Source organism: Myotis myotis, unplaced genomic scaffold (genome assembly GCF_014108235.1).
Source record: "Myotis myotis isolate mMyoMyo1 unplaced genomic scaffold, mMyoMyo1.p scaffold_m19_p_5, whole genome shotgun sequence".
In the NCBI taxonomy this organism is placed as follows: domain Eukaryota; kingdom Metazoa; phylum Chordata; class Mammalia; order Chiroptera; family Vespertilionidae; genus Myotis; species Myotis myotis.
The window spans coordinates 59581048-59605687 of NW_023416357.1; the positions used below are offsets into that span (position 1 = coordinate 59581048).

Here is a 24640-nt window from a genome sequence, read left to right on the forward strand (position 1 = left end):
TGATTTTACAATATATACAAATATCAAATAATGATGTTGTACACATAAAACAATTATAATGTTATATGCCATATATATATATATAGCTATACTAATAAAGAGCTTATATGCTAATGGTTGATACCCCGAAACGGTAATGACCAGGTCATTAGCATATTAGCTGGGGTGTTGCTCCCGAGTCAGGGCGGAAGCGAGGAGGTGCCCAGAGGAGGCAGGACCATCCTGTGCTGGGGAGGGCAGGGGTGAGAGCCCATAGAGCCCCCCTCACCAGTCCTTCACCACCCACCGCTCACACCCTGAGTGCCCCGCAGCCCACCTGCCAGGGGAAGGAGCGCAGCGCAGCAGGCGGGAGGCTTCCAGCTCTCCTTTGGCGCCATGATGGGGTGGAGCCTGCGCTTTGCTCTGGAGATGGGGCAGAAGCGGGGAGGCAGGACCAGCCCGAGGTGACTGTAGGGACTGAGGGCAGGGCTTGAAGCGGCCAGAGAAGGCCAGAGGGTTTGGGGGCTGGGCTAGGCGCGCTAGAGCTCTGCGTGGACAGGTTTGGGTGTCAAAGCAGGGTGGCGGGTGGGTGGGTGCCATGGGATTTCCAATCGCGCGCTGGGCTCCTAGTATATAGGACATAGTTGTTTTAATGCAATAATATCAAAATGCCACCATTTCCCACCCCCAGTAAAATGGTCAATTCAGAAATCCTGGGTTTGAATCAGAATTGCTGTGTAAATGTCCTTCGGTGGTGAGGGTTTGTGGTGCTTTGACAGTCATGCTGAAGTAGCCGATTCAGCTATTTCATGGGGGAAGGGGGGCAACTTCTCTAAAGATCAGTATGAATTTTTCTATTCAGAGAAAATTTCCTGAGAGAGAGAGAGAGAGGCAAGATTTGATCTGGATCGGGGAAGGTCTGCAGAGGGGAGGAGAATATCCCAGCGGCCAATGGTATGAACAATGAAGGAGCACGCCAGACACGAGTGTGAGCCTCACTCCTTGCTAGCTGCATGGCCGAGGACAAGTTACTGGGCCTCTCTCTCAGGCTCATTTGTGGGAGGGAATAGAGACCGCTCCTGTGGTGGTTGTGAGAAGTAAATGAGCTTGGCATCGGGTAAGCCCTCAGTAAATGGTAGTGATTCTGGCCCTTGAGTGAGATGGGCTGCCTGATGTGAGTGCGAATGCAGGCTGGCAGCGGTCATGTTAGAAACGTGGTGGGCTAGCAGACAGGTGCAATATCATGCATGACCTGGAAAGGCAAGAGGGAGGATATGGATTCAGTTCTGGAGGAAATTAATAGGGGACTGTGGTAGGAGTGACATCACAAAAACTGAGCTTAATGGAGCTTCTGCTGTTGTATCTTTCATAGCCTGACTGATAGTGTATTTATGGAGTATTTCCTTGGTTCTGGCAAATGCCAAGAAGTTCAGTTTTAAAAGGTATATCATCCAGAAGTTTTATTCTTTTTGTGCTAAAATTCCTTTTTTTAAAAAAACTAGGAGTTCTATTTTATTTTTATTATTATTTTAATCATTATTGTTGAAAGTATTGCATAGGTCCTCCTTTTCCCCCCATTAACCTCTTCCAGCCCACTCCTGTCCTCCTCCCCCTCATGGGCTAAAATTTCTTTATTTGCAAGTAAGGGTTATTTTATTGCATTTTTAATTTGTGTTCAATTTATAGACTTGCTCGGGTATCTTATTTCTTGGATAATTTGGCAACAGTAGCTTAAAGTCCTTGTAAACCACATTAAGGATGCTTTCTGAATTGTGTATTATTGTCCATGCTAGCGAGAGTTAATGACAATTTCTCTATTAAATTTTCTGATTAAAATATTCAAGCAAAAGGTCTTTCTGCTTGTGTAGAATTGCTTTATGGGCACACGGGGAGCTGGTAGAAGATAATATAATCTGCCATTGCCGGGGGTTTTAACATGCTGCTCAATGGGCAGTATTGCTGTGAGCTTTACATTTTTCTGAACCTTTTGGCTCAACTGCAAGACGACGCACATTAAGGCTGATCATATCCTACACTTAAGTTACAATTTAGAGCATTATCTTCAGTTCTTAAGAATGGTTTTTGAAGTATAATCTTTATTTTTTTTTTTTGAAATAAAGACATTTTTATGTGAGTGATACTAAAATTTGGAGGCCTGCCTGTAATTTTTTTCATTATGACAATTTCTTCACATTATTGTTTCTTAAACCTTACACCTCTCTATTCTCTCAATATTGAAACAATTCTAAAGGATCAACTAACTTTTACCTTCAGGAACATTTTTTATATATTTATTTTGAAAGAAACCTTGTTTTTACTATTTGTCCTATGCACATAAAAGAGCAAGGCAGTCCAAGTTAACTAAGATGAATGAACTGAATTCTTAGCATGCTCACACTATGCAATATATTCAGGCACTAAAAATGGTGATTGTAGTCAGAATCCCCTGTTATTCATCTGTGAAGCTTTTCAAAGGTACACTTGCCTGTAATGACCTCGGGAGACTTGAATGAAATATTGATAAAGGAAGGGGCAGGGCTGACCTCTCATTGATGCTGGGCACCTGTATTTTGAACAAGGTACAATTGATGCACAAAACCAAGGGAAAAGTACTATTGATAGAAATTGTTTCGAAACATGGAAAAATATCCACAGTATGCAAAATAAACGTTTTATTGCATATAATATGTTCCCCACTTAGAGGAAAAAAGAAATAGAGTTAACAACAATTATCTCTAATGCTAAACCACACAGTAATTCTAGAATGCCTAAGTTCTGGAGATCCAAACTTGCATCTGCAAACCAATTCCTTTTTATTCCATAGGTTAATTATCAAAGCCTATAGCAGCGGTTCTCAACCTGTGGGTCGCGACCCCTTTGGGGGTCAAACGACCCTTTCACAGGATCCCCTAAGACCATTGGAAAACACATATATAATTACATATTGTTTTTGTGATTAATCACTATGCTTTAATTATGTTCAATTTGTAACAATGAAAATGCATTCTGCATATCAGATATTTACATTGTGATTCATAACAGTAGCAAAATTACAGTTATGAAGCAGCAACAAAAGTAATTTTATGTTTGGGGGTCACCACAACATGAGGAACTGTATGAAAGGGTCGCGGCATTAGGAAGGTTGGGAACCACTGGCCTATGGTATTCCCCTACTGCGTATTGTTAGCTAAAGAGGGTGTTCCACATTATCAGCGGTAATTTAGGATTGGTTATATGTACATGGATATCTCCTTAATCGCTCATTCATCCACTTGGCTATATGTGTTCTTCAAAGTCTTTCCACGTCCTGGGTCTGGAAGATATGTCAAATTTTGACATGCAGATCCGGATATCTTATTGAAAAGGAAAACTAGGAAGCCAAGAGTTAAATGAAATTCTGTCTTAGTTCACATTCTTAGTGTATTTTATGGCCCTGATGGTAGTCTGATGTTAGCTAAAAGAGGCCATAAATCCCCAACAACCTCATACAGTTACAACAAATTTTGCTTAGAACTACAGAAAATAGACCCAGTTATCTCTTTGCTCAATATGTCGCCCACACACACACTTTCAAGTCTTTCATTTCAGATGGCATTATCCTTTGAGAAATCTTTCAACCTGTGCACGGTGTGTCATCATATTTCCTTTAATTAATATGCATGAGTCACTATTTTTGGAGTTTTAGTCCTTCAGGAGAATTTGGGTCCCAGGACTTAGTCACACTTATTTGCCTATAAAATTTTCCCTGATCTTCTGCCTCAGTCAATCTAAACTGTGAACAGCCACTGAGATTGAAGTACCATTTCCACTTAAACAACTGTCATCTTATTATTGAGTTAGAAGAGTCGGTGGCACATTTAATCTCATCAGATATAGCATCCCCTTGCATGCTCGCCAGGCTGTGTTAATGCCTGTTTGTCACCATCCCTAGGCTGCCTTTGTTTATTCTGCCTGTCAGAATCACACACTTAAGTGCAGTTGTTTTCATTATTAGCCTCTAGTGCTCTTCCCCTTGGATCCTTTACTTCTTTGGTGTATGATGGGAGAAAAAGAAAGAAGAGGGGATTTCTTTTAAGGTGTGCTTTTAAAATATCTTTCCATATTCTGTCTTGTGTAGTGTTGAAAGCTCCAGCCTACTCAGTGGTGCTCACTGTTGTTGACGAAGGGCGGGGTCTGGATTTGCTCAGCCAGACATAATACATAGAAATGGAGAAACCCAGGAAATGAACCTGTCAGCCAGCCTTTTCCCAGTTGACCCCTGCGATGAAATTGTCCCAGTCCTGCTTTATTTTATGTATCTACTGTTGTTTTTAGATTTACATTTTGATATGACATTCTTTTTGCTGGAGGTATTTTTCAATTGCAATAAATTGAATTTTGAGCTGTAACAATGCAAATACGTCAATATACTCTTCCGTTAGGATATGAAAATGTTGGTTGGGTGCATGTTTTCACTCTGTACTAATAATTTACTTAGCATTTAAATTAGATCTTGAGATTTTGAAAGGATGTATGAGTCAGTGAGAGTGTTTATGAAAGGGAACTCTGAGGAATTTTCTTTTACTACCACTTAAAGATATTGATCTGTTTCCACGGGGGAGGAAGAACTGTCCTCTACTCTCAGTGATCTAATAATTAAATAGACACGAGACAGATCAACAAGAGAAAATGACCATATTTAATTACATATGTAGAGTCAGAGACCCTATTTAGGTTCATAGACAGACAGGAAATATGGGTATATAAGACGTCTGAGCTATGGATGAAGTAATGCAGCTTGGGGCTTCAGAAGGTAATTGCAGGGAGACCACATGCTCAGCAGTTGTTAGTTTGCCCTGCCATATACAAAGGTAGAAAGTCATTTATGATAATGACTCTCTTCATGGGCCTAATTTAAATTGATCTAGACAGTTAAGGGAGGGGGGCAGAAATTTCTTTGAGCCTGCAGGGTCTCAGTTGCCTTTAGCTCAAAGTAATCCCCATACCACTGAGGCACAGCCTTCCTATATAATAAAAAGGTAATATGCAAATCAACCGAACGGTGGAACGACTGGTCGCTGTGATGCACACTGACCACCAGGGGGCAGACGCTCAATACAGGAGCTGCCCCCAGCCCACAGGCTCCGATTGCCCACTGGCGAACAGGGAACTGGGGGTGGGTGGCAGTGGGGAGTAGGACCAGCTGCCAGCAGCCAGGGAAGATGGCCCTGATCACAGGCCAGGCCTAGGGACCGTACCTGTGCACAAGTTTTGTGTGCCAGGCCTCTAGTACCAAAATAAAAAGACAGAGACAAAAAGCCTACCTCAGGACTTTTTCAGTTTTCCTTCTGCCAGGGACGATCCCCCCCGAGAGGATTATGGGAGAGAGGAAGCAGAGCCTGCCCTCAGCTTGAGAGTTTGTGGAGATAGAACCCCTCTTCTTCTTTCTGTTTCTCTTGCTAACAAACTAAGGCTTGGTAACCATATGATTTTCTATGGTTTGTGAACCGTTGTAACTGCCAATTGATTCTTTCCTTCCAAATGTCTTCTTTAATCTCCTAGGCTTACTGTGTTCTTTTGTAATAGAAAACAAAGCCTCGGGTTATATGAAGTACATATCCCAGCCTTCCCCTGTTAGTCTTTTAAATGGGGGCATAAAAATCTCACGATATGTGGTGTGTTTTTTTAGACTTTAAATTCTTCTTTCCAGTACAATAAATGAAAGGCTTTTTATTTTTCCCTGAAAGTTGTGAATCAAGTTGTCTCCTAGTAGGTAGCCTATGTTTTCTGATCAACCACATTTTGCAAGTCATGGTGCTATAGTAGAACATTTTTCATTTTATAAATATGCATGCCTCGGATATATATTTTTAGCAGCAAAGGATGCTTTATTAATTTTATCAACCAGACAGAAAGAGCTAAAGGATACAGTTTTACACATACCTGAGAATTAAGATCATTTGAGGCTATTTAGCATTTTTCTGTGTAAAGGTGACTTGTTAACTGCCCCATAAGACAGCAGTTTGAATGCAGACTAACGGAGATGAGCCAAACTCAAATCAGGAAAGAGAGCTTGTGCTCAATATTGACCATCCATAATAGTATACTCATCTTTGATTTCTGTCTTTGCTTTTCCTCTGAACTGACTTTGTTTATTCTAATGTCTTTCAACCACTATTATTAGGAGAAAAAGAGACAGGACATTGAGTAAGTTTCAGTATCCCTTTAACAAGTGCACAGCGCTCGTCATCTGGGTATTTTTACAAAGATATATTTTCCGCCTCTCTAGTAAATTGTTTCTCCAGATCATATCCTAGTGGCTTCTGTAATTTTAAGATGGTAATAAGCTTGTACTTCATTATGACTCCTTTTGCTCAGGTTTGACCCCTCACTGTGGTTTCTGTTTCGTGCGTGTGGTGCTGTGTGTTTTATGGCATCCAGTGTTCTGATATCTGGACAAAATATATTGTAAATCCATAGCCTGGAGCTTTCATTTATACCCACATAATGCTCTCATCACTTTAAAAGGGGCCTTCCATTTAAAAGTGTACGTGGGTGTATGTGTAGTTTCAACCTACTAACTCATTATTTTCTTTTTGTTAGGTAATAGTTTACTATCGTACTAAATTAAATGATCAAATCGTGCTCATCCTAAGGAATAAGACAATTAATACAGTCAGGACATTCTATCCTAAGAGCATCAAAATATCTTTGTTATACAGCTGTTTGAACTGTTGAATACTCTCTTGTGACATTTGTACAAGGAAGTGTAACTTGTATTCATATTCATGTATTATTTTCTCTTAACAGTTGACTTCAAACCTCGTGCCAGCATGGATACTGTCCATCATATGTTACTTTTTGGATGCAACATGCCTTCGTCCACTGGAAGTTACTGGTAAGGAATAATGGACTTACAGTAGAAAGGGGTGTAGAAAATGTGTGTGTTTAATAAGTACAGAGAGCACCTGTGCAAGTATTCTACAATTGATTAATAAGCAGGCAGAATATTTTCTTTTTTAAAAAAGACCTTTGTTTTTTTGCATCAAGTCATTCTCATGTTTTGCTTACCACAGTTATTTCCTCTGCTCTGGAGCACGTCCGTCGGTCTTTGACATTGACTTAATAAAGAGATGTCTGTTGTCACAGAGAGTGTGTGTCAAGATGCATGCAGCTTGAAAAGAAAGACTAAAAATTATAATAATGGATACTCTGGTGTGTTTTTTTTTAAGTTAGTGAATACATCACCCTGGCTATATTCATTGGCACTTTTTGATCCCAGATACCAGGCTAGGTGATCTGTGTACACCATTTCATTTTACCCTAACATCTCTGCAAAACAGATATTATTACCCTCCCTTTACAGACAAGGAGCTGGAAGCTCAGAGACTCAGTAACCTGCTCAAGTAACACAGCCAGTTAGTGTCAGACCAGGATTGAACCCTAGGTTGTCTGGTTCCAAATCCAGTTACTTCTATTTCACCACACTGTGTCTGTCTTATTTATTCAAGTAACTGTTGCAGTTTTAGAATTTATTTTAATCACTGTGGTGAGCCTTAATACCAAGTCATGAACAATCAATAAACATCTATTAGGTGCTTGTTATATGTCAGAACGGCAGCAGATGCTGTGGGAGGTTCTAAGATAAATAGGTATGTTTTCTACCGCCAGAAGCTTACAGCATAATTATGGCTTGAGAGCTTCCCTTTCATTTTGTTCTTTGGTGATAAGAAGTCAGTGAACTTTGAAAATAGCTGTGCATTTTAAGCCTCACATTTTGCACCAATTGTCAGTATCCGGTTACATATTTAACAGTGCAGAATGACTAGTATGTCTTACTTCGCATTGCGAAGGGGTCTGTTTTATGGTCCTGTTTCTGCATGATCACGTAGGTTGATAGACCTTTCTCTGCACATCCTAGTATGCATTAGGCTGATTCAAGGCAACTGCTTTCTAGTCATTTTTATAATAAACAATTGTTATATGTATTTGGAACTGTTAAAAGCACAGGGCAATTAGTAGAAATCTCCATGGACCAAGTAACATGAAAGCATTTGTTAATAGGCTTGAGTATTCAATGAAAGGGGCATATCACATAGGAACCTCTCTCACGTGACTGAGTTTATGCAAAAATGGAGTCCGCAAATCAGTTAATACCCTTTGATATCACCATTACAGTTTTGCTCTCCAGTAGATTTTTGTAAATAAATTTTGGAATTAAAAGATTATTCTCTGACAGCATTTCTGAATCTGATTTAACAAATTACATCCTTTGGTTTTTATGTTTTTAAAAAAATTTTTTTTCTGAAATTAGCAAAATTTACCTTTGGATTCAAATGACTAAAAATAGCTAGAAGGGATGTAGACTTGAAAAATCTGCTTTAGCTTCACCCTGATTGACAAGAATGAGTGAAAAAGTAAAACGTCAGATGTTGTTATGGTTCTGATTATTAAGGAAAATATATAAAATGAACTAAGGCTAGCTCAGTGTTCTCATGTTAAGGGAATATTAGAGCAAACACATTATTTTGGCTATTTTAAAGTATTTATTCATATTCTTTAATATACTATTTTGATATTAAGTACATCCAAAGGACTTCTAAGTTGAGGAAAAAGAACTCAAAGCAAATTGTGAATGGAAGTGAAAACAGTAATTTTGAGTAATGTAAATGCTACACACATACTATTTTGCTAAAATTATTACTGGCAAGGCAGCATAGTAGAAAGAAAGAGTAATGAACTCACTGTCTGGATTCCCTGGGCATGTTACCTGTCCTATGTGGGTTGGCCCTGGTGTTTTTCATTTTATCAAGATACTCTCACTAGACCATTTATCTACAAATTCCATAGTTCTATGCATATAAGTTGTATGCAAATGCTGAGTCACATTGAAAGGCATCATTATTGGGAGTTGGAGATGTGTGCAGTGGTTGAATCACCTCAAGCAGGCAGCCTACTGCCTTTTGCCATTGGGTTGCATCATTAAGTAATTAGAATTCTTAATGACATTATACCCATAGCATTTTAAATAGATTTTAAAAATCTGTCTGGCAGCCCATATTTCCACTCAATCAATAGGCTTGTTATAATTGACTTTGTAACCATAAAACAAGGACAGTAATCGATGCTGTTATTCATCTCCTTTTAACCTAGCCCAAAGTGTTCATCTGACATTTAAAAGTAGGATATATACGTTGTCTGTTCAATATGAAAACTGGGAGATATGCATTAAGTAAAACTGTTTCTGGCGACTGACTTCTGCAACCCAGCCATACTCTCCATTGAAAGATGGGATAGACTTTTTTATCCCCCCTAATATTAGCAAAATTCATTGGTCTTTAAAGAATTAGAGCTCTCGGGATATTTTATGGGATGAACTTTTCAATTGCTTCACAAGTATATCCTCGGTTCCTGACCCCCAACGCCACACAGGCTCAGCCCTGGAACAGACAGCGGATGTTTTCCAGCTGCTTAGCCTCTTATCTGTCCCACATGAATTATAATACCAGCACCAAAATCTATCACTGTCTGAAGCCCTGCATTATTTATCTAAAATATCTAAGTTGTGGAATTTATCACACTCATTTTACAGATGCAAATCTAATTTTCAGTTGCTCTAAGATACAGACAGTACTTAAAAGATTTCCAAATTTCACCTATATTTTTTGGTCATCATAACTATAATGGTTTTTGATGCTTCAGAATATCAAAAACCTATTCACACTCTAGAGAAATCTTTATGGAAAAATAAGGATGCTCTAGTGAAAGAAGAAAAAGCTAATATTGGGATATTTTAACACCAAAACATCAAGCTAGGATTTCTTCTCTTCACTGTTGGTTAGATAAGGTTTCTCTGTTTTCACTTGGCTGCTCTATTTTCGTTGCCAGCAGGTTGGCAAATAGGTCTGTGTCTCTAATAAAGTAAAACATTTTCCCTGAAATTATGAAGTTATAATTCATCCCCTGTCTTCAAACAGCACTTTTAATATCGAGGCAAAGAGCTATTCTGATGATGTTTCACCGCTACAGTGCCCTCCTTTGCTCTTTGTAATTGCCTCTTTCTACTGTTCATTAAAATATATTTACAGTTATATTAAGTTTACGTGAAAATAGTAGACACAGCATGAAGCAGTTTTCATTATGTAGTCATTTTAATTTTAAAGTTTTTTTTTCCTCTGCACATATTCCAGTCTTTTGTGTCTCATTCCAAATTAGCAGCTCACACTGGTAATGTGTCTAGTTAATTATATGCATGTGCATTTAAATTGCACACATTGATGCGAACCTTTTAATATACTGTAGGGTGGTCCCTTTATGGTTAGAGTGGGCCCGGTGCTCAATTCCGAATTTACATATCTCTCGAGGATGCAAATCAGGACCAGCTGGTGGAAAAGCAGCAGCTCTGCTGGCCCATGTAAAGAAGGCAAGAGTGCCTGTCAGATGCACCCCACACACCTTCTTTCTCAGGCTCTTATAAGAAACAACTAAACCATCTCGGGACCAATGGGAAGTAATAGCACCATGACTTGTTGGGCTTTATTTGAGCTTGCAGGCTTCATTGAAAGCAGAGCATTCCCAGTTCCCCAGATTTGCTGGCTACATAGGAGCCATAGGTGAGCAGATGCTCTTTGGGGCTTTTTAGGGTCAGTCCAGGAAATGAGGTGGTGAAAACTGAGTCATTTAGATATAAAAATGTTATTACCGCTCACCACTAAAAAAAATAGCAAATTTTAGGAAATCTTGGAAATTTAAATATTGCATTTATCTACTTTATGAAAACTTTCTCCACTTTTTTTTTTTTTTTTTTACTCTTACGATAAAATTTTAAAAATCAATGGTTAACTACAAAGAGTTCCAGGATTTGAAAAGCGTGGTATTTTCTTCATACAAATCGCTTTGGCATGTGGGGTAATCCTGGAGTACTGGCTTTTTGTAGTGTGAGATCCTACGGGCTGTGTACCTCTATTCTGCAGAGCACAGCACTTAAGGCTTAAAGCAATTGATGACTGTCCACCCCAGGATCGTGTTCATAATATTCCATGATTAAAGTAAACGGGCCGCTGATGTATCCTGTTTTGTACTTTGGCGTGATCTTCTATGCAGCGCTAAAATTATATTTAGTCATAGCAGTTAATCTTTGATTTGAAAACTATCCCTAATGACGCTTATCACGACCAGCTACTCTTTACAAATGAAATGTGGCTCCTGTAGGTTGTTTGACCTTTTTTGAGAAGAAGAATCCCAGCTGATTGAATGAGGCTGTTTCTAGCCGTTCTAACTTGGAATCATTCTCCAGCTAAAGCGGTAGTACTTTACCATCCTATGAAGCTGTAGCTTAAATCCCTTTCCAGTGCTTCTATTTATTAACCACCTGCTGAGTCTTTTTAAATGCCACTATCTCCACAGGGTTACAGATGCTAATGAAGGGAAAGAGAAATTAGCTAAAACGTGTACGTAAATATATATAGAGAGAAGCATGTATGTGAAACACCCTGCTTGGTTACTCATTTAAATGACTCTTTTGTCGGTTGATGTTATTAACACTTCCTTGCCTCCCTCATGATGACAATGATCCTCTGGTTGAATATGATATTTGCTGCCTTTATGCACCCACTCCATATCCTGCTACCTGTCATCTGTACACTATGCAGTAAGATTCACATTGTGCCTTCTGCAATCCCCTCTTATTTTCTTACATAACAAACTTCTAAAGTTAAATATACATAACATCCTTGTCAGTATAAAACAGAAATAATATAGTCTCCAAAATCTACCCTTTTCCTTGTTCTAAACACTGTAAAGTGTGTCTTTGAGTATAGTAGCAGAGTTTAGACATGCATTTTTCTAGACTAAAATTAATTGTACTCATTTCCTTATTCTACTTTAATATTATAATATATTCATATTATATTGCATATCAGGAGAGTATAAAAGATCATTACAATACACTTGGCATCTTGTTCTAACTTCTAGTCACCAGTGATCATATTTCTTGGCTATTTTTTAGGTGCCTGGATTAGAGGTGTTGATAAGAGTTTCTTAGCAACTGACTAATTCCCAGTACACTAGTGTCAACTTTAAGAAAATTGAATGTCATGGATGTAACCATTTTGACAGTTTCAATAAAAACAAACATTACATAATTTTGAACATTTTTTTTTTGCCTCAGAAGATAGTATTTATGTTAAACAAAATAGCAATATTATAGCACAGTACTTTTACATGTAACATTTAACATAGAACCAGAACTTCAAAAGCAGAACATCTTTGGTTCAAATCTCAGTTCTACTACTTGATAGCTGTAATAAATATTACTCATATTATTTAACCTGTATTGGGCTGCTTCCTCATTTGTAAAATGGGGATATTAATCCTGCCTCGGTGGGCCATTATGAAGAGTAAGGGGATGTAAATAATGTGCTTGGCACAGTGCCTGGCACATAGAAGTACTGAATAAGTGGTAGTTATTATCCTTATTCATTTATTAGTAAAATATTGATTAATAAAATATTGCACTATGTGCAAGCACTTTGTTAGGCACTGAGAGTTTGGCATGGACAAAACAGACACACTGCTCATATGGACTTTATTGCTTCTCTAATCTCATGGCGGGTTATGGATATTGTGGCACTGTTTATCAGGCTGCTGCTTATACAGCAATGCTCTTGTTTAGCTTTCCCATTAAGTATCCTGATACTATGTTAATGGATACCCTTTGCATTGAAATTCACATAGGGTTTGTCTGAATGGGAAATTATGTTCTGTGGTTTTCTAAAACAGTTAATGAAATTTGAATACGTGACTCACTGGATGCAATTTTGAAAGGTAAGGGTGTTCTACATATGCCGTTGATTTTATGTTGTGTTTCTTAAAGAAACGTTCGAACTTTGGATCCACTTTCCTGTGGTTCTGTTAGAGACTTAATGCATTAAAATTGGAAGAGAAGGCAGAGACTTATTAATTTGAGGGCCTGACAGTTTAATTTAAAAAACTTTTTTAGCCAAAAAAAAAAAAATGAGTTATCATTTCTGATCTTCCCTGAGTAACCTTGGATTGTAAATAGCCTTTAACAGCTACAACCAGAGAGAACTTTTTAACAGTCAGTTGTGCTTTGTTTGGATAATGTAAAATGACAGGCTAGCACTTTTCAGTTCTTGGCATAGTCTAAAAATATTCATGCCATCTGAATGGTTTCCCCGTGGATTAGAGGTGAAGAGGTTCTACAGCAAAGGTTCAGGCATCCGGAATGGTTTTATTTTCAAATGTTAATTCTCATCATTTTTGCAATGAATACTAGGAAACCACAAGGGAGCTATGTGAGTCTTTTCACAATTAATTGGCTTAATCTGGAGGAGCCTTTAGGAGAAGCTGCTGAAAGAATAAGGAGCCTGGTTGATGAGGCCTGAAATTACAACAGCCATTGATCAAGGGTTGGTTACATTGCTTCCTAACCTTCAGACTCTTAATAAGGAGAGTGCCCCGCCGGCGTGGCTCAGTAGTTGAGCGTCAGCCTACAAACCAGGAGGTCATGGGTCGAATCCCTGTCAGGGCACTTGCCCAAGTTGCTGGCTGGGGCGTACAGGAGGCAGCCAATCAAAGATTCTCATCATTGATGTTTCCATCTCTCTCTCGCTCTTCCTTGCTCTCAGAAATCAATAAAAATATATTAATTAATAAATAAGGATAGTAAAAATTCTAATTTGGTTAAGACCCTTTTTGGAGAGCCAAAATACACACTATCCACTTTATCCTGTCATTCCTTTTATGTGGATAAAATATGATGCTATTTTTATTTAAAATGGGGAATGGAAGTCTGAGAATGAGAAGGTGCAGGGATTGAAGCCCAATGCTCTTGGCCACTCTCTCGTGTCGTCCACTGTGGAATCCATTGCTCCCGGCCTCTTGTTCTTCCTCTTCCTTAGTCCTCTCACTCATTAGGTTTTAGGATCAGTTTCAATGTCTCAGCTCCCTCCAGTGAATCATTCTTTACTCAGTCTTGAGTTTAGTACATTCTTTAAGAAACCATAAAACAGGATTTTGAAAAGCAAACCAAAAGCTCTTCTTTTACCAGAACTGATAAGAGAATTAAATATAAAATCATCTCTTTGTGGATAAGTCAGAACTGATGTAGGATTTGGTTTTAGAAGTTGCATGCACAAATTGCAGTGTAGTGCAGATATGACAGTATTCATCAAAGCCTATCTTCATGTAGTACCTTTCTCTGCCTGCAAGTCATTCTCACAAATTGAGACGGAAGGAAGTATGACAGCCAGAGGTTGGAATTGTGGCTCCACTGTGTGACCTTTGGCAATTACTTAACCTCTCTGAGCTTATTCTGCTATAAAGTATAACCTATTTCCAATATTCTTGTGAGAATGGACTTAAGCTTGTTTGTACAAAATACCAGGCAAGCAGTAATTTGAATTTATTGTTATTTAATATTTTTGTTAAAACTTCTTAACAAAACTTTAAAAATAATTTTATACTTGACATTACAATAAAATGTAGGCCAATTCAATACTTTAAGTATTTGTATATGAAAAGTTAAAATTGTACTTTGCAGTTAAGATCGCCAAGCATTTCTTGAATATTCACTAAATGCCAGGCAGCGTTCTAAGTGTTGGGAGTGCAGGGTAAAAGGTATGACCCTAAACTTCAGTGTGCAGAGCCTGGTGGAGGAGGAGATAAATACGCTGATTCGTAGGGTGAATGCTGTGGTTAATGAATGGGAGTTGGGTGGGGCAGGGGTCATAGGAGGAAGACGTGAGGGAATCTTGAAGGAGAAGGTGAGAAGCACAAGTTTCTCAGGAGAGAGCTGGGAAGGGGTTCTCCAGGCAAAGGAACAGAGGAGAAGAGAGGGATTAGACACTGGCAGCCACTTGGCACGCCGAATAAGTTTTTATTTTTCCTGGAGCTATAACAAGGTCCCAGATCATGAAAGGCCTTATGCTACAATGTTTGCATTTTATTTTGATGTTATTTTGGGGAAGCATTTGAAAGATTTTGTGCCAGCGAATGACATAACCAAATATGTCACTGAGAAAAATGTACTACACCAGTTCTCTCGATTGTATTTCACTGTTTTGTTCTGGTTCTTACTAGTTACGCCCTGAATCGACTTCCATAGCAGAGGACATAATGATCTTGTTCAAACTAAGACTATCGTCACAGCGATGTTAGGCACTGTACACTCATGGGCTTTGTTGAAAGCTATAAAAATTGTCACGCAGATCTTTAAATTTTAGTAGCTGACAGCAGTGAGACACACAGCTCATCACATCTGACAATCTCCATTTTTAAGGCACTGTAGCCTGAGGCCAAGTGCTTTGGGCACTGTCCAGGACCCTCAGCCTTTTTGCACACTTGGCACGAGGACGTCAGGGACGTTGGCTCCAGTGCGTGTCTCACATGGTAAGGTAATGATCCTTCACCATAAGTACATTGTTCTTGACAGTGAGCAGTAAGGAACCACCGGTTGATGTGCTCTACGTGGCACGTGACCCAGTTTCTTTCTGCAGCCTGACTCAGAGAAGCAAGAATAGTTGCTGTACATAACCTATGGGACCTCCTGGTTCCTGGCCCCTCACCCTTTCTGCCGACAGGTAACAGTTGTCTCTACTCACTGCCTATCTCACCCCATTTTTGGCCACAAGCAAGAATCAGGTTTGGCCCTAACTGGTTTGGCTCAGTGGATAGAGCATCGGCCTGCGGACTGAAAGGTCCCAGGTTGTATTCCAGTCAAGGGCATGTACCTTGGTTGCGGGCATATCCCCAGTAGGGAGTGTGCAGGAGGCAGCTGATCGATGTTTCTCTCATCGATGTTTCTAACTCTCTCTCTCCCTTCCTCTCTGTAAAAAAAAATCAATAAAATATATTTTTTTAAAAAAAGAAGAAAAATCAGGTTATGAGTCCCTTCCTCTGAGTAGAAAACCAATGGTTTTCTTGATTGTGCCCTGGCTGTTCTCAGGTTTCTTGCCTTGGTTTCTAACCTCTGTAGGGAGTCACCAGGGTCTGCCCTTTCTTCCCCTCCAGGTCAGGGGCAGTACACATTTTCTTCTCTGTGAGCCAGCCTTCTGCCCAAGAAGCTGTGTTTGACCTTGTCCTTGATTGTCCTCAAATCTTTCAGATCTGCCTACACTCCTGACTCGGACCCTGCTTGGTGCTAATTTCTCAAAACATAGATTTATAAAAGCAGCATAAGAATATCACCTCGCGGTGGTTTGGAACAAGCCCAATTCTATAACAGAACAAAGAGAGACATAGTGTAACAGGGGTAGGGGTCATGTGGTTTGGAGTCAGCTTCCCATTTATGGAATTGGAGCTACCGATGAAGGTATCGGTGTGCTGGTTACTGAGCGAGGTGCCTCACACACATCAGCATTGCAGCCCTTCCAGAGAGGTTTCCGTGCAGCCGTCTCTGCTCATAGACCTGCTCAAGATACACAGCTCTTCAGGGAGGTTGTGGGTTCACCTCCAGATGTCTTCCTGCCTGTGCTCCTTTCACCATCCGGCCCTGCCTCTCACAGTGAATCACCAGATAATGTAAACGTTTAGTTAAATAATGCATTACCCCGGTATTATGCTTTGAGGTTTATAAAGTGCTTTCATGTACATCTCGTCTGACTTGCTGAATAACTCTTGTGAGGTAAGTGTAAATATCTGTTTTTACAAGAAAGAAAACTGAGGCTCACGAAGATATAGTGATTTGCACAACATGAAACAACTTGTGACCCACCAATGTTCATAAACTTTAAAAAAGTCAAAGGGTCCTTAAACCCTTTAAGTGGGGTATGCTTGTACTGTTCACCCTAATGCGCGCAGGCACTGCGTACTGTTTGTTGCAACAGCTGAAGACTTACTGATAACATTGATCCCCAAAGGGGAAAGGTGTGACGTTCCTTTTCACCCACTTCTAAATTTCCTCTGCGTTAACTGTGGTTTATTCAGACTCTCTATGTGATGCTTATTTTTTCTGCCTGATTACTTCATGTACATTCCACATATGAACATACTGAATTAGATATTGGATATCTACCTCACAGGATTGTTTTATATTAGGCAACAAACAAACAAAAAAAATCTTTTCCATGTGCTTTTTTTTCACATTGAAAATATTCTTTGCTTGAGTCTTCATTAAGCTCTTAAGGCTGATATGACTACAATGAAAATATATTGATGTAGCATTTTACTTTGTTTTTATACATTTTCTCTTATCCCCCCATCACAGTGGTTGATTTATGCATTTTACTATTGGAATCTTTATTTATAGCTACTTTCCCTTTCAGGTTTTGTGATGAAGGAACCTGTACAGATAAAGCCAACATCCTGTATGCCTGGGCAAGAAATGCTCCCCCTACCAGACTCCCCAAAGGTACATCTGGGGGCTCTTGGACAGTCTTACATTAAGCTGCTTGATTTCTGATTCCAAAGTACTTTTTGTTATATGTCCTTTCCAACAGTTGTGGATAATGTTCCGTTCTGCAGTTCCACACTAAAAAAGTACCGGTATGGCTTGCTTTGTATTGAAAAGGTTTCATGTAGGGAGTTACTCTTTCTCCCTGTAATTTGCCCACATGACAGTTTAGATAGAAAACAACCAAGTTCACCTCAAGACACCTTTGGCCTCGGGCACATTGATTCTGGCCAGCAGGAGAGGCTCAGGGGCCCGGACAGCCGGGAATGAAATAAACTGCTGCTTCAGCAAACAGATTATTTTTATAGTCCTGGAACCTGGGTATTTAGTAGGATGCCAAACCTCACTGGCTTTTTCTGACTTCACCTCTAACTATTCATAGCTTCCAATGTGTGAGTGAATTGCCAGACTCTCTTTTATTACCTGAATGTTTCTTAACATCAAAGCGAAAGCACCATTCCATTACAGAATAGGTCTGCCATGGTGGGGGTGGGGGGAGCGCAGAAGGGGGCTTGGTAAGTACATAGTTCTCTCCTGCCTCAGTAACTCCTGTCAGCTCTAACTGGCATCTGGTTTGCTTTGCTTCAGAATCCTCTCTATAGTTTGCCAGGCAGCCACCACCAAGCAGGTTTGGAAATTAATAAGGGTGTCCGTCATGAATTTGTTGACATTTTAAAGACCCATGAGTAGAGCAGAAAAAAAAATATTTCTCCACCTCTCAGTATTTTCACTGTAGATAATTTTTAGCTTACTAGCAAACTCTATTAATAGTAAGACTATTAGGAACCCTTCAGAGTCCAGAAATTTATTGGCATACTAGAGTTTTTAATCTAGTTGGTAACAGTTTCCTCAATAACATTTTTGCAGATACCTGTTTTCATATGGAAAGAAAAGCAATTTCTCTGAGAGGCTCCTATATTCAGTCAGAAAATAAAAATGAATATGAATATATACAAAGTAAAATGTCTTGCATAATCAAGGAAAGAATTTTGTTTTGCTTTATTCTGTTTCTTTCAGAATGAGCGAATTGTCCTCTTAAAGTGTAAGTGGTTACCCTGGTTCTGAGGAGGGAACTATGCACAGAATTCTATCAGAGCTTTGAGAAGGATTGAAAGGTTATATTAGAAGTTATCAGAAAATGCCTAGTTTATTTTCATTTTCATATTATAACTTCATGTGATATGCTATTTTATTTCCCTTTGGATTTCACAGATCAGTAACCCGAGATTAGCTCCATTTTAGGCTTCCATTTCTAAAATATTAATTTACCACCTTTTGTAAATCTTTAGGTGTTGGATTCAGAGTTGGAGGAGAGACTGGAAGTAAATACTTTGTACTACAAGTACACTATGGGGACATTAGTGCATTTAGAGGTAAGTTTTGAAATATTGGAACTAAGCACAACTTTCACTACTATATTGTTTAAAATATATATACTATTATCCACTTAATAAAAGGAAGACTTGACCACACCCTCGGGGCCCACTAGGAAACAACTGTTTTTGTTTCTTTTCATTTGGGACTGTTGGGAAAATAACTTTTATTTTGAAGGGGGTATTGTCTTATGCATCCCACTGTGCTTTCTTCTACGCTGACTTCAGGGTGCTTTGGCTTTTCAATGTATTATTTTATCTACCTGCTTCCATTAGGAGATTCCTTCCAAGCAGCATGGTCAGAGAGTATAGGGACTAGTAAATTATTTAATTCTGTAAGCAAGCCCTTGGGAGCGTCAGCAAGATTTGCAGTACCAGGGAGGTTCTCAAACCCTCAGGCTCATATCAGTGCCTTATCTGTAATCCACACATTCCACTTAATGAACTCATCCATTGACCACTGTATTCCTGCAAAAACCACCCACCCCTTAGACACCCGCTGCTGAGCACTACCCTAGGCACCTGTTGCTCTACCCGTGCTTACTATGCACTTCATTGAAATGCTCCTTTTCTTGTTATAGAATCATGAACATGAGGAAGGGGCCCTGTTCCCAAGGGAACCGGGTCTGGTGCTTGTTATTTGTTCTGCTGTATTTAGTTAAACTTCAGCTGAATTCTAGGTTCACACTCCTTTGTTCATGGGAGTGTAAACATTGAGCAGGCTTCTCCTTGGCTTGTCAGTTTTCATACCTTCTTGCTGACTTATCCATATTTCCCCAAGTTCTCTATTTTAACATTATATTCCTATTAACTAACCAGATACATTTCCCTCTCTCAACATATTATCTTTCTGTCCCACATCTAAGTCTAGAAGTACATGTCCATCTACACCTACTAATGTCCTCTGGGGCCTTAGCAGGGACATTGCACAGATTCTCAGCATCCAGAACGGGGACAATAAATGTATCTTCCTCTGGGAAAAGATGTTGGAAAGAATACTTTCATGTCATTGAAAAATTACAATTAGTACTTCAATTAGATGTATCATCAATTAAGCAAGCTCCTGTGGACCAGCCCATGAATCCAGCGTCCAAATAAAACGTGTTTTCATATTAAAACATGCTTTGAGTTATATATAAATAGCTTTTCATTTTGGGAACAGAACCTAATCTTACATTGTTAACTGTAGTGCTAAGACAAGGCTTTGTTAAAAACAAAGGAATAATTAATGTTGTGTTTAAGGAACAAAGACAGAAATTATGTGCTCTAAAACTTCACTGTGTTGGTGTCAGAGCGCTGACTTCCAAAGCATTGACAATACTGTCATTTTTCGAAAAAGGCAGAGAAGGCTTTCCCTGACCACACAACTAACATACCCACACATGCTCCCCGCTCTTCATCCCTCTACAGAACCCCCAGACTTTCCTTTTCAGTCTAATTCCTCTTAGCTTTGTAGTCCTAGCAGATACTGCACTGATGCTCTGGGGAAATGGATGATATATACGATTTCTTAAAATATATTACTGTAAGAATTCAATTTAACTTAATTTATTACTGATGAGGAATTTGGACCTGGGGATTATTATGCTAAGTGAAATAAACGAGTCAGAAAAAGACAAATACCATATAATCTTACTAATATGTGCACTCTAATGAGTAAAATAAACTGATGAACGAAATAGAAACAGAGGCATGGATACATGGAACAGACTGACGGAGATCAGAGGGGGTGGAGGGACTGGAAAAAAGATGGTGAAGAGATTAGCCAAAGAACATAAATGTATAGCCTGTGTTGACACAGACAACAGTGTGGTGAAAGCCAGGGGAGGGAGGGAGAGGGTTGGGTAGAGGTGGGCAAAGTGGGGGGAAATGGGACATCTCTAACAGTGTCAACAATATTTTTTTTAAAAAAAAGGAATTTGTAATTTGTTTAATCTAGGCGTAATTAAAAAGTATTGATAGTTACTAGTAAATATATATAAAAGATTGATGCGAAACTTGTATATTAATTTTTTATTTTTCACTTTTTTGAGAGTCATTTTTGTGAAAGAAGGTATGAAGTAGAAAGATTACTGGTGCTGTAATTCATAGACCTTATTGTAATATAATGAAAATATAAACAATTTTTGTTCATGTAACTCACTCAGTTGTATTAGGTGTTATCTTGTGCCTTAAGTGATACATGTCTTAGAATAGTAAATAAACACATGGGAAAATATCAAATCTCACTAAAACAGTGAGAGATCATTTTACGTTTATTAAATTAGGGGTGAGTGGAGATTGAATTCTAAATCCTAGGACTGCCAGGGTTTGGATGAATCTGGTACAGTTTGGGGAGCTTTATAAATTAGTGCAGTGTTTTGAAATGCAACTTTAGCGTATTATATACATTTTACATAGAACATTAAAATCTTGCCGTAGGCTTTTATTCTAAAGAAATAATTTTTTTTCTTTTTCTAAAAAATTATCTGCCTAACCATGCACCATTAACTATTAATATGAAAAACCAGAAGTTAACAAATATCCCTTAATAGGGGACTAGTTAAATAAATGTTATAACAACAAAAATAGCTAAGCATAAAGTTTTATATAGACTACATAAAAATATATGTATGCTTATATGTTTGCAAGGATTATAAAGAAGAAGGAAGAATAGGGAACAGTTATTAAACATGAAAGAAGGATTGTGTGGATTTTTTTCCCCTTCAGAATGTTTTAACATATTTTTAAATTCCACAAGTAGAAGCACTATGCTAAATCCCTCAGTACCTGCCAGTGAGTGTATGCATTCCCTCCCCCCACTCTCCTGACAGAGAAGAGTTCATGTAAATCTCTATATGCCAGATTTGTTTTATGTAAGGAGTGACTTGTACTTTTAAAAGTTTCTACTCTGTGATTGCACACTTGCCCCCAGATGGCACCTAGAAGTGGAAAATAATTATATCATCATATCTTCTAAGGATTAAAAATACATCATAGGTGTTATATATGTATTATACACTCATACATAATCATATTAGTATCAATGAAGATTTGAACTTAACCTTGTTCAAACTATTGATGATGACATAAATTGTGCATCAGAAGCAGACACAGGCTATGTGGACCTTACTGCACTCTTCTGAAAAGTGGGCAGTATTTTGCATAAGGGTATGAGCCTTTTTCCATACAGGAAAGGTTTTAGACAGGGGACATGTCTAGGACTTTTATTTAATGAAGCACCAACAGTGAAGGTGAAATTTCTTCTAAAATTTGCTGGACTGTGGTCAAGTATCAGGGAGAATATAACCTGAAGCCAAGTGGGTATGATCTCTGTTAGTAGGAAAATAATTGGGTGTGAGTTCTGTGGGATAACATGCAGTGTTTGTTTTGTTTGGGTTTTTGTTTGTTTGGGAAATTGCACAGAATGTGAAGCTGTAAAAACAACATTTATAAGTAGCCAACTTTATTAAATGCCGTGTCAGTCGGAGTGTCAGACCTGTGCTGGGTATACTAATCTTCCTGGCCACGGGCGTTTCGTATATTCCAGCAGGGGAAGGAAAAACAAAAACAGAGTTTATAGGCAATTGTAGAGATGCATTCCAGGCCTGGAGGCTGTGGAAAGGCAGTGGACAGGTCTGCCCAGAAGGGAAGGGTCGTCTGTGAAAGGCATCTTAGAGGATGGAACCAGAGTAAGGATTTGAATAGTGAACAGGAGCCCCCTGTAGACAGGGGAAGGAGAAGACACAATCCAGACAAAGGTAAAGGCATTGCGTCGTAGACACAGGAGAGTGAAAAGCCTCATGTCCACAAGAAACTGGTGGTCATTTGGCGTTACTATGCAATGCAAAGGGGGAAGTGGCAAGAAATGAGAAGAGAGGTGAAAGGTGGGGACCAGACCATAAAGATTCTTGTTCAGACCTGATTCTGAAGGCACTGAGTGTTTATTAGCCAAGCAATAACCCAATCAGATTTGCACTTCAGTCCTAGTCTTGAGGGCATGGAAATGTTACTACTGGCTTTACGAAGAAAGGATCGGGGCTCCAGGAGGCCAAGGTGAGCCAGGACTGGGGCCCTGGAAGGCCAGCATGAGTTCTTTTTTTAAATGTAGACTTTCTATAAATTAATATTCTGTGGAAAACAGAATGTAATTTAATTAGAAATGAGAGTCCCATATAGGCAATAGCATAATACAGTGGTTAGATGATTCAACCAGTTGGCCTGGCAATGACACTTGCTGGTTTTGTTACCCTCACCAAGTTTCTAAACCTCCCTGCTCACCTCATCTATAATGTGGGATCATAATGGTTCTTATAAAGGTACCTGTAAGTACTCAGTAAATGTTAACTAGTGTCATTATAGTCCCTGTGAAAGACTTAAGGGGACATAAATTCTCCCTAAATGCATAGTCATCATAGTTGCCCATAATATGAAAAGTATATTGGTTACCTTTTAAGGGTATTGTAATTTCTCATTATGTTTAGACAGGACCGTGTTCACGCCTGTCCCATTGCCGGTAGAATTTTCCTAGTTTTGGTCTGTGTGTCCTGTTCTCCACAGCAGTTTTGTTATTCGTAGTTCAGTTATACAAAGAAACTACAAGATCAAGTTCCTGTACTTAAGGAGATTAGAATAGTGGGAACTAGAGATTCCTCTTGGTCCTCTTTTTCTTTCTATGTTTTTTCAATAATCTTTTTCCAAAGTGACAATTCTGAGATTACTGCAAAAATTTTCCACATTTATTCAAGATGTTTGGCCCAGGGAAATCTTAAGAAAACTCTTGGCCTCTCCTTTCCAGAGTGCCTGGCATTAGCTCACTGGTCTCCAACAGTAACTCACTCTCAAACCGGAAATCCGGTTGGAACTGAAGTTGGAACTGATGTTCTTAAAATTCCCGTGTGCATAGGCTCTGATTCTCTTTGGGTTGGCAAAATGTCCATGCTGCTTACTATGCTTAAGCCTCGGTTATGCCTAGGAAAACTAACAGGTGTTCCTTGTGAAGGATACAGACCACACATACACACACATAGAAATTTTAACATGTGCCTAGGCGTACATAGCTATAAGATTTATTTCCCTTAGATTGGGTGTTTAATATTTATATTTTAAATGAGAGGGATGATAATTGGGGATTGTTTTCAACTCTCCTTTATGTGAGTTCTAAGAAGCTTCGTCTTCAAATTCCTGGGGTTATCTATATATACAAAAGTCTAAGTGACCATTATGACGAACAACCAGAACAACCGGTCGACCAGTCGCAATAACGTGCACTGACCACCAGGGGACATATGCTCAAAGCAGAAGCTGCCCTCTGGTGGTCAATGCGTTCCCACAGATAACCTCCCGCAGTTGGCCAACCTCCCTGAGCCCCCCTCCCAACCCCTCCCCTGGCTGGCAGACCTTGATTGGGACTGGGTGAGGTGGCCCCAATTGGCCCTGATTGCTGGCCAGGCCTAGGGACCCCACCCATACATGAATTCGTGCACTGGGCCTCTACTGTTAGTATAAACTACATCATGAAATTCTAATTAGAACCCTTAAACAACGAATCATTTTCCATAGTCAAGTTTTCCAGAAAGGTGAGGTTTTTTTTAAGTACTATAATTTTAAAACATTTTGGGCATAAATCTTTCCTAAATATAGTATATGCTTTATGAAATTAAAATAGTTGGTATATTTTAAATGCCTACAGCTGTGCCCAAGATAGTGATTGATGAATTCTGCCTTCTTAGCTCACTGTCCAATGGGAGCAAATGGGAACAAATAAAACAATAACTGTAATCACATGAGCCAGTGCACACTCAGTGCAGTGGGAGAAGGGGTTGAAAGCAGGCAAGACCACCCCGAGTTGAGAAAGATTTCCTGTTGCCAGATTGATTACCTATAGGCATCCTTCTCCCTGGTTCTAGATTGATGG

General features: G+C 39.1%; 1 protein-coding gene across 16 annotated transcripts in view; it reads left to right on the top strand.

The window, feature by feature from the left end:
- Positions 1 to 24640, top strand: part of PAM (peptidylglycine alpha-amidating monooxygenase) — a 275521-nt gene that overhangs the window by 159256 nt on the left and 91625 nt on the right. For all 16 annotated transcript variants that reach the window (XM_036307891.1, XM_036307902.1, XM_036307892.1 and 13 more), the window contains exons 6-8: positions 6769 to 6856; positions 17244 to 17329; positions 18661 to 18744. In XM_036307891.1, the coding sequence (XP_036163784.1) occupies positions 6769 to 6856; positions 17244 to 17329; positions 18661 to 18744 (258 nt within the window). The remainder of the gene's footprint in view (positions 1 to 6768; positions 6857 to 17243; positions 17330 to 18660; positions 18745 to 24640) is intronic.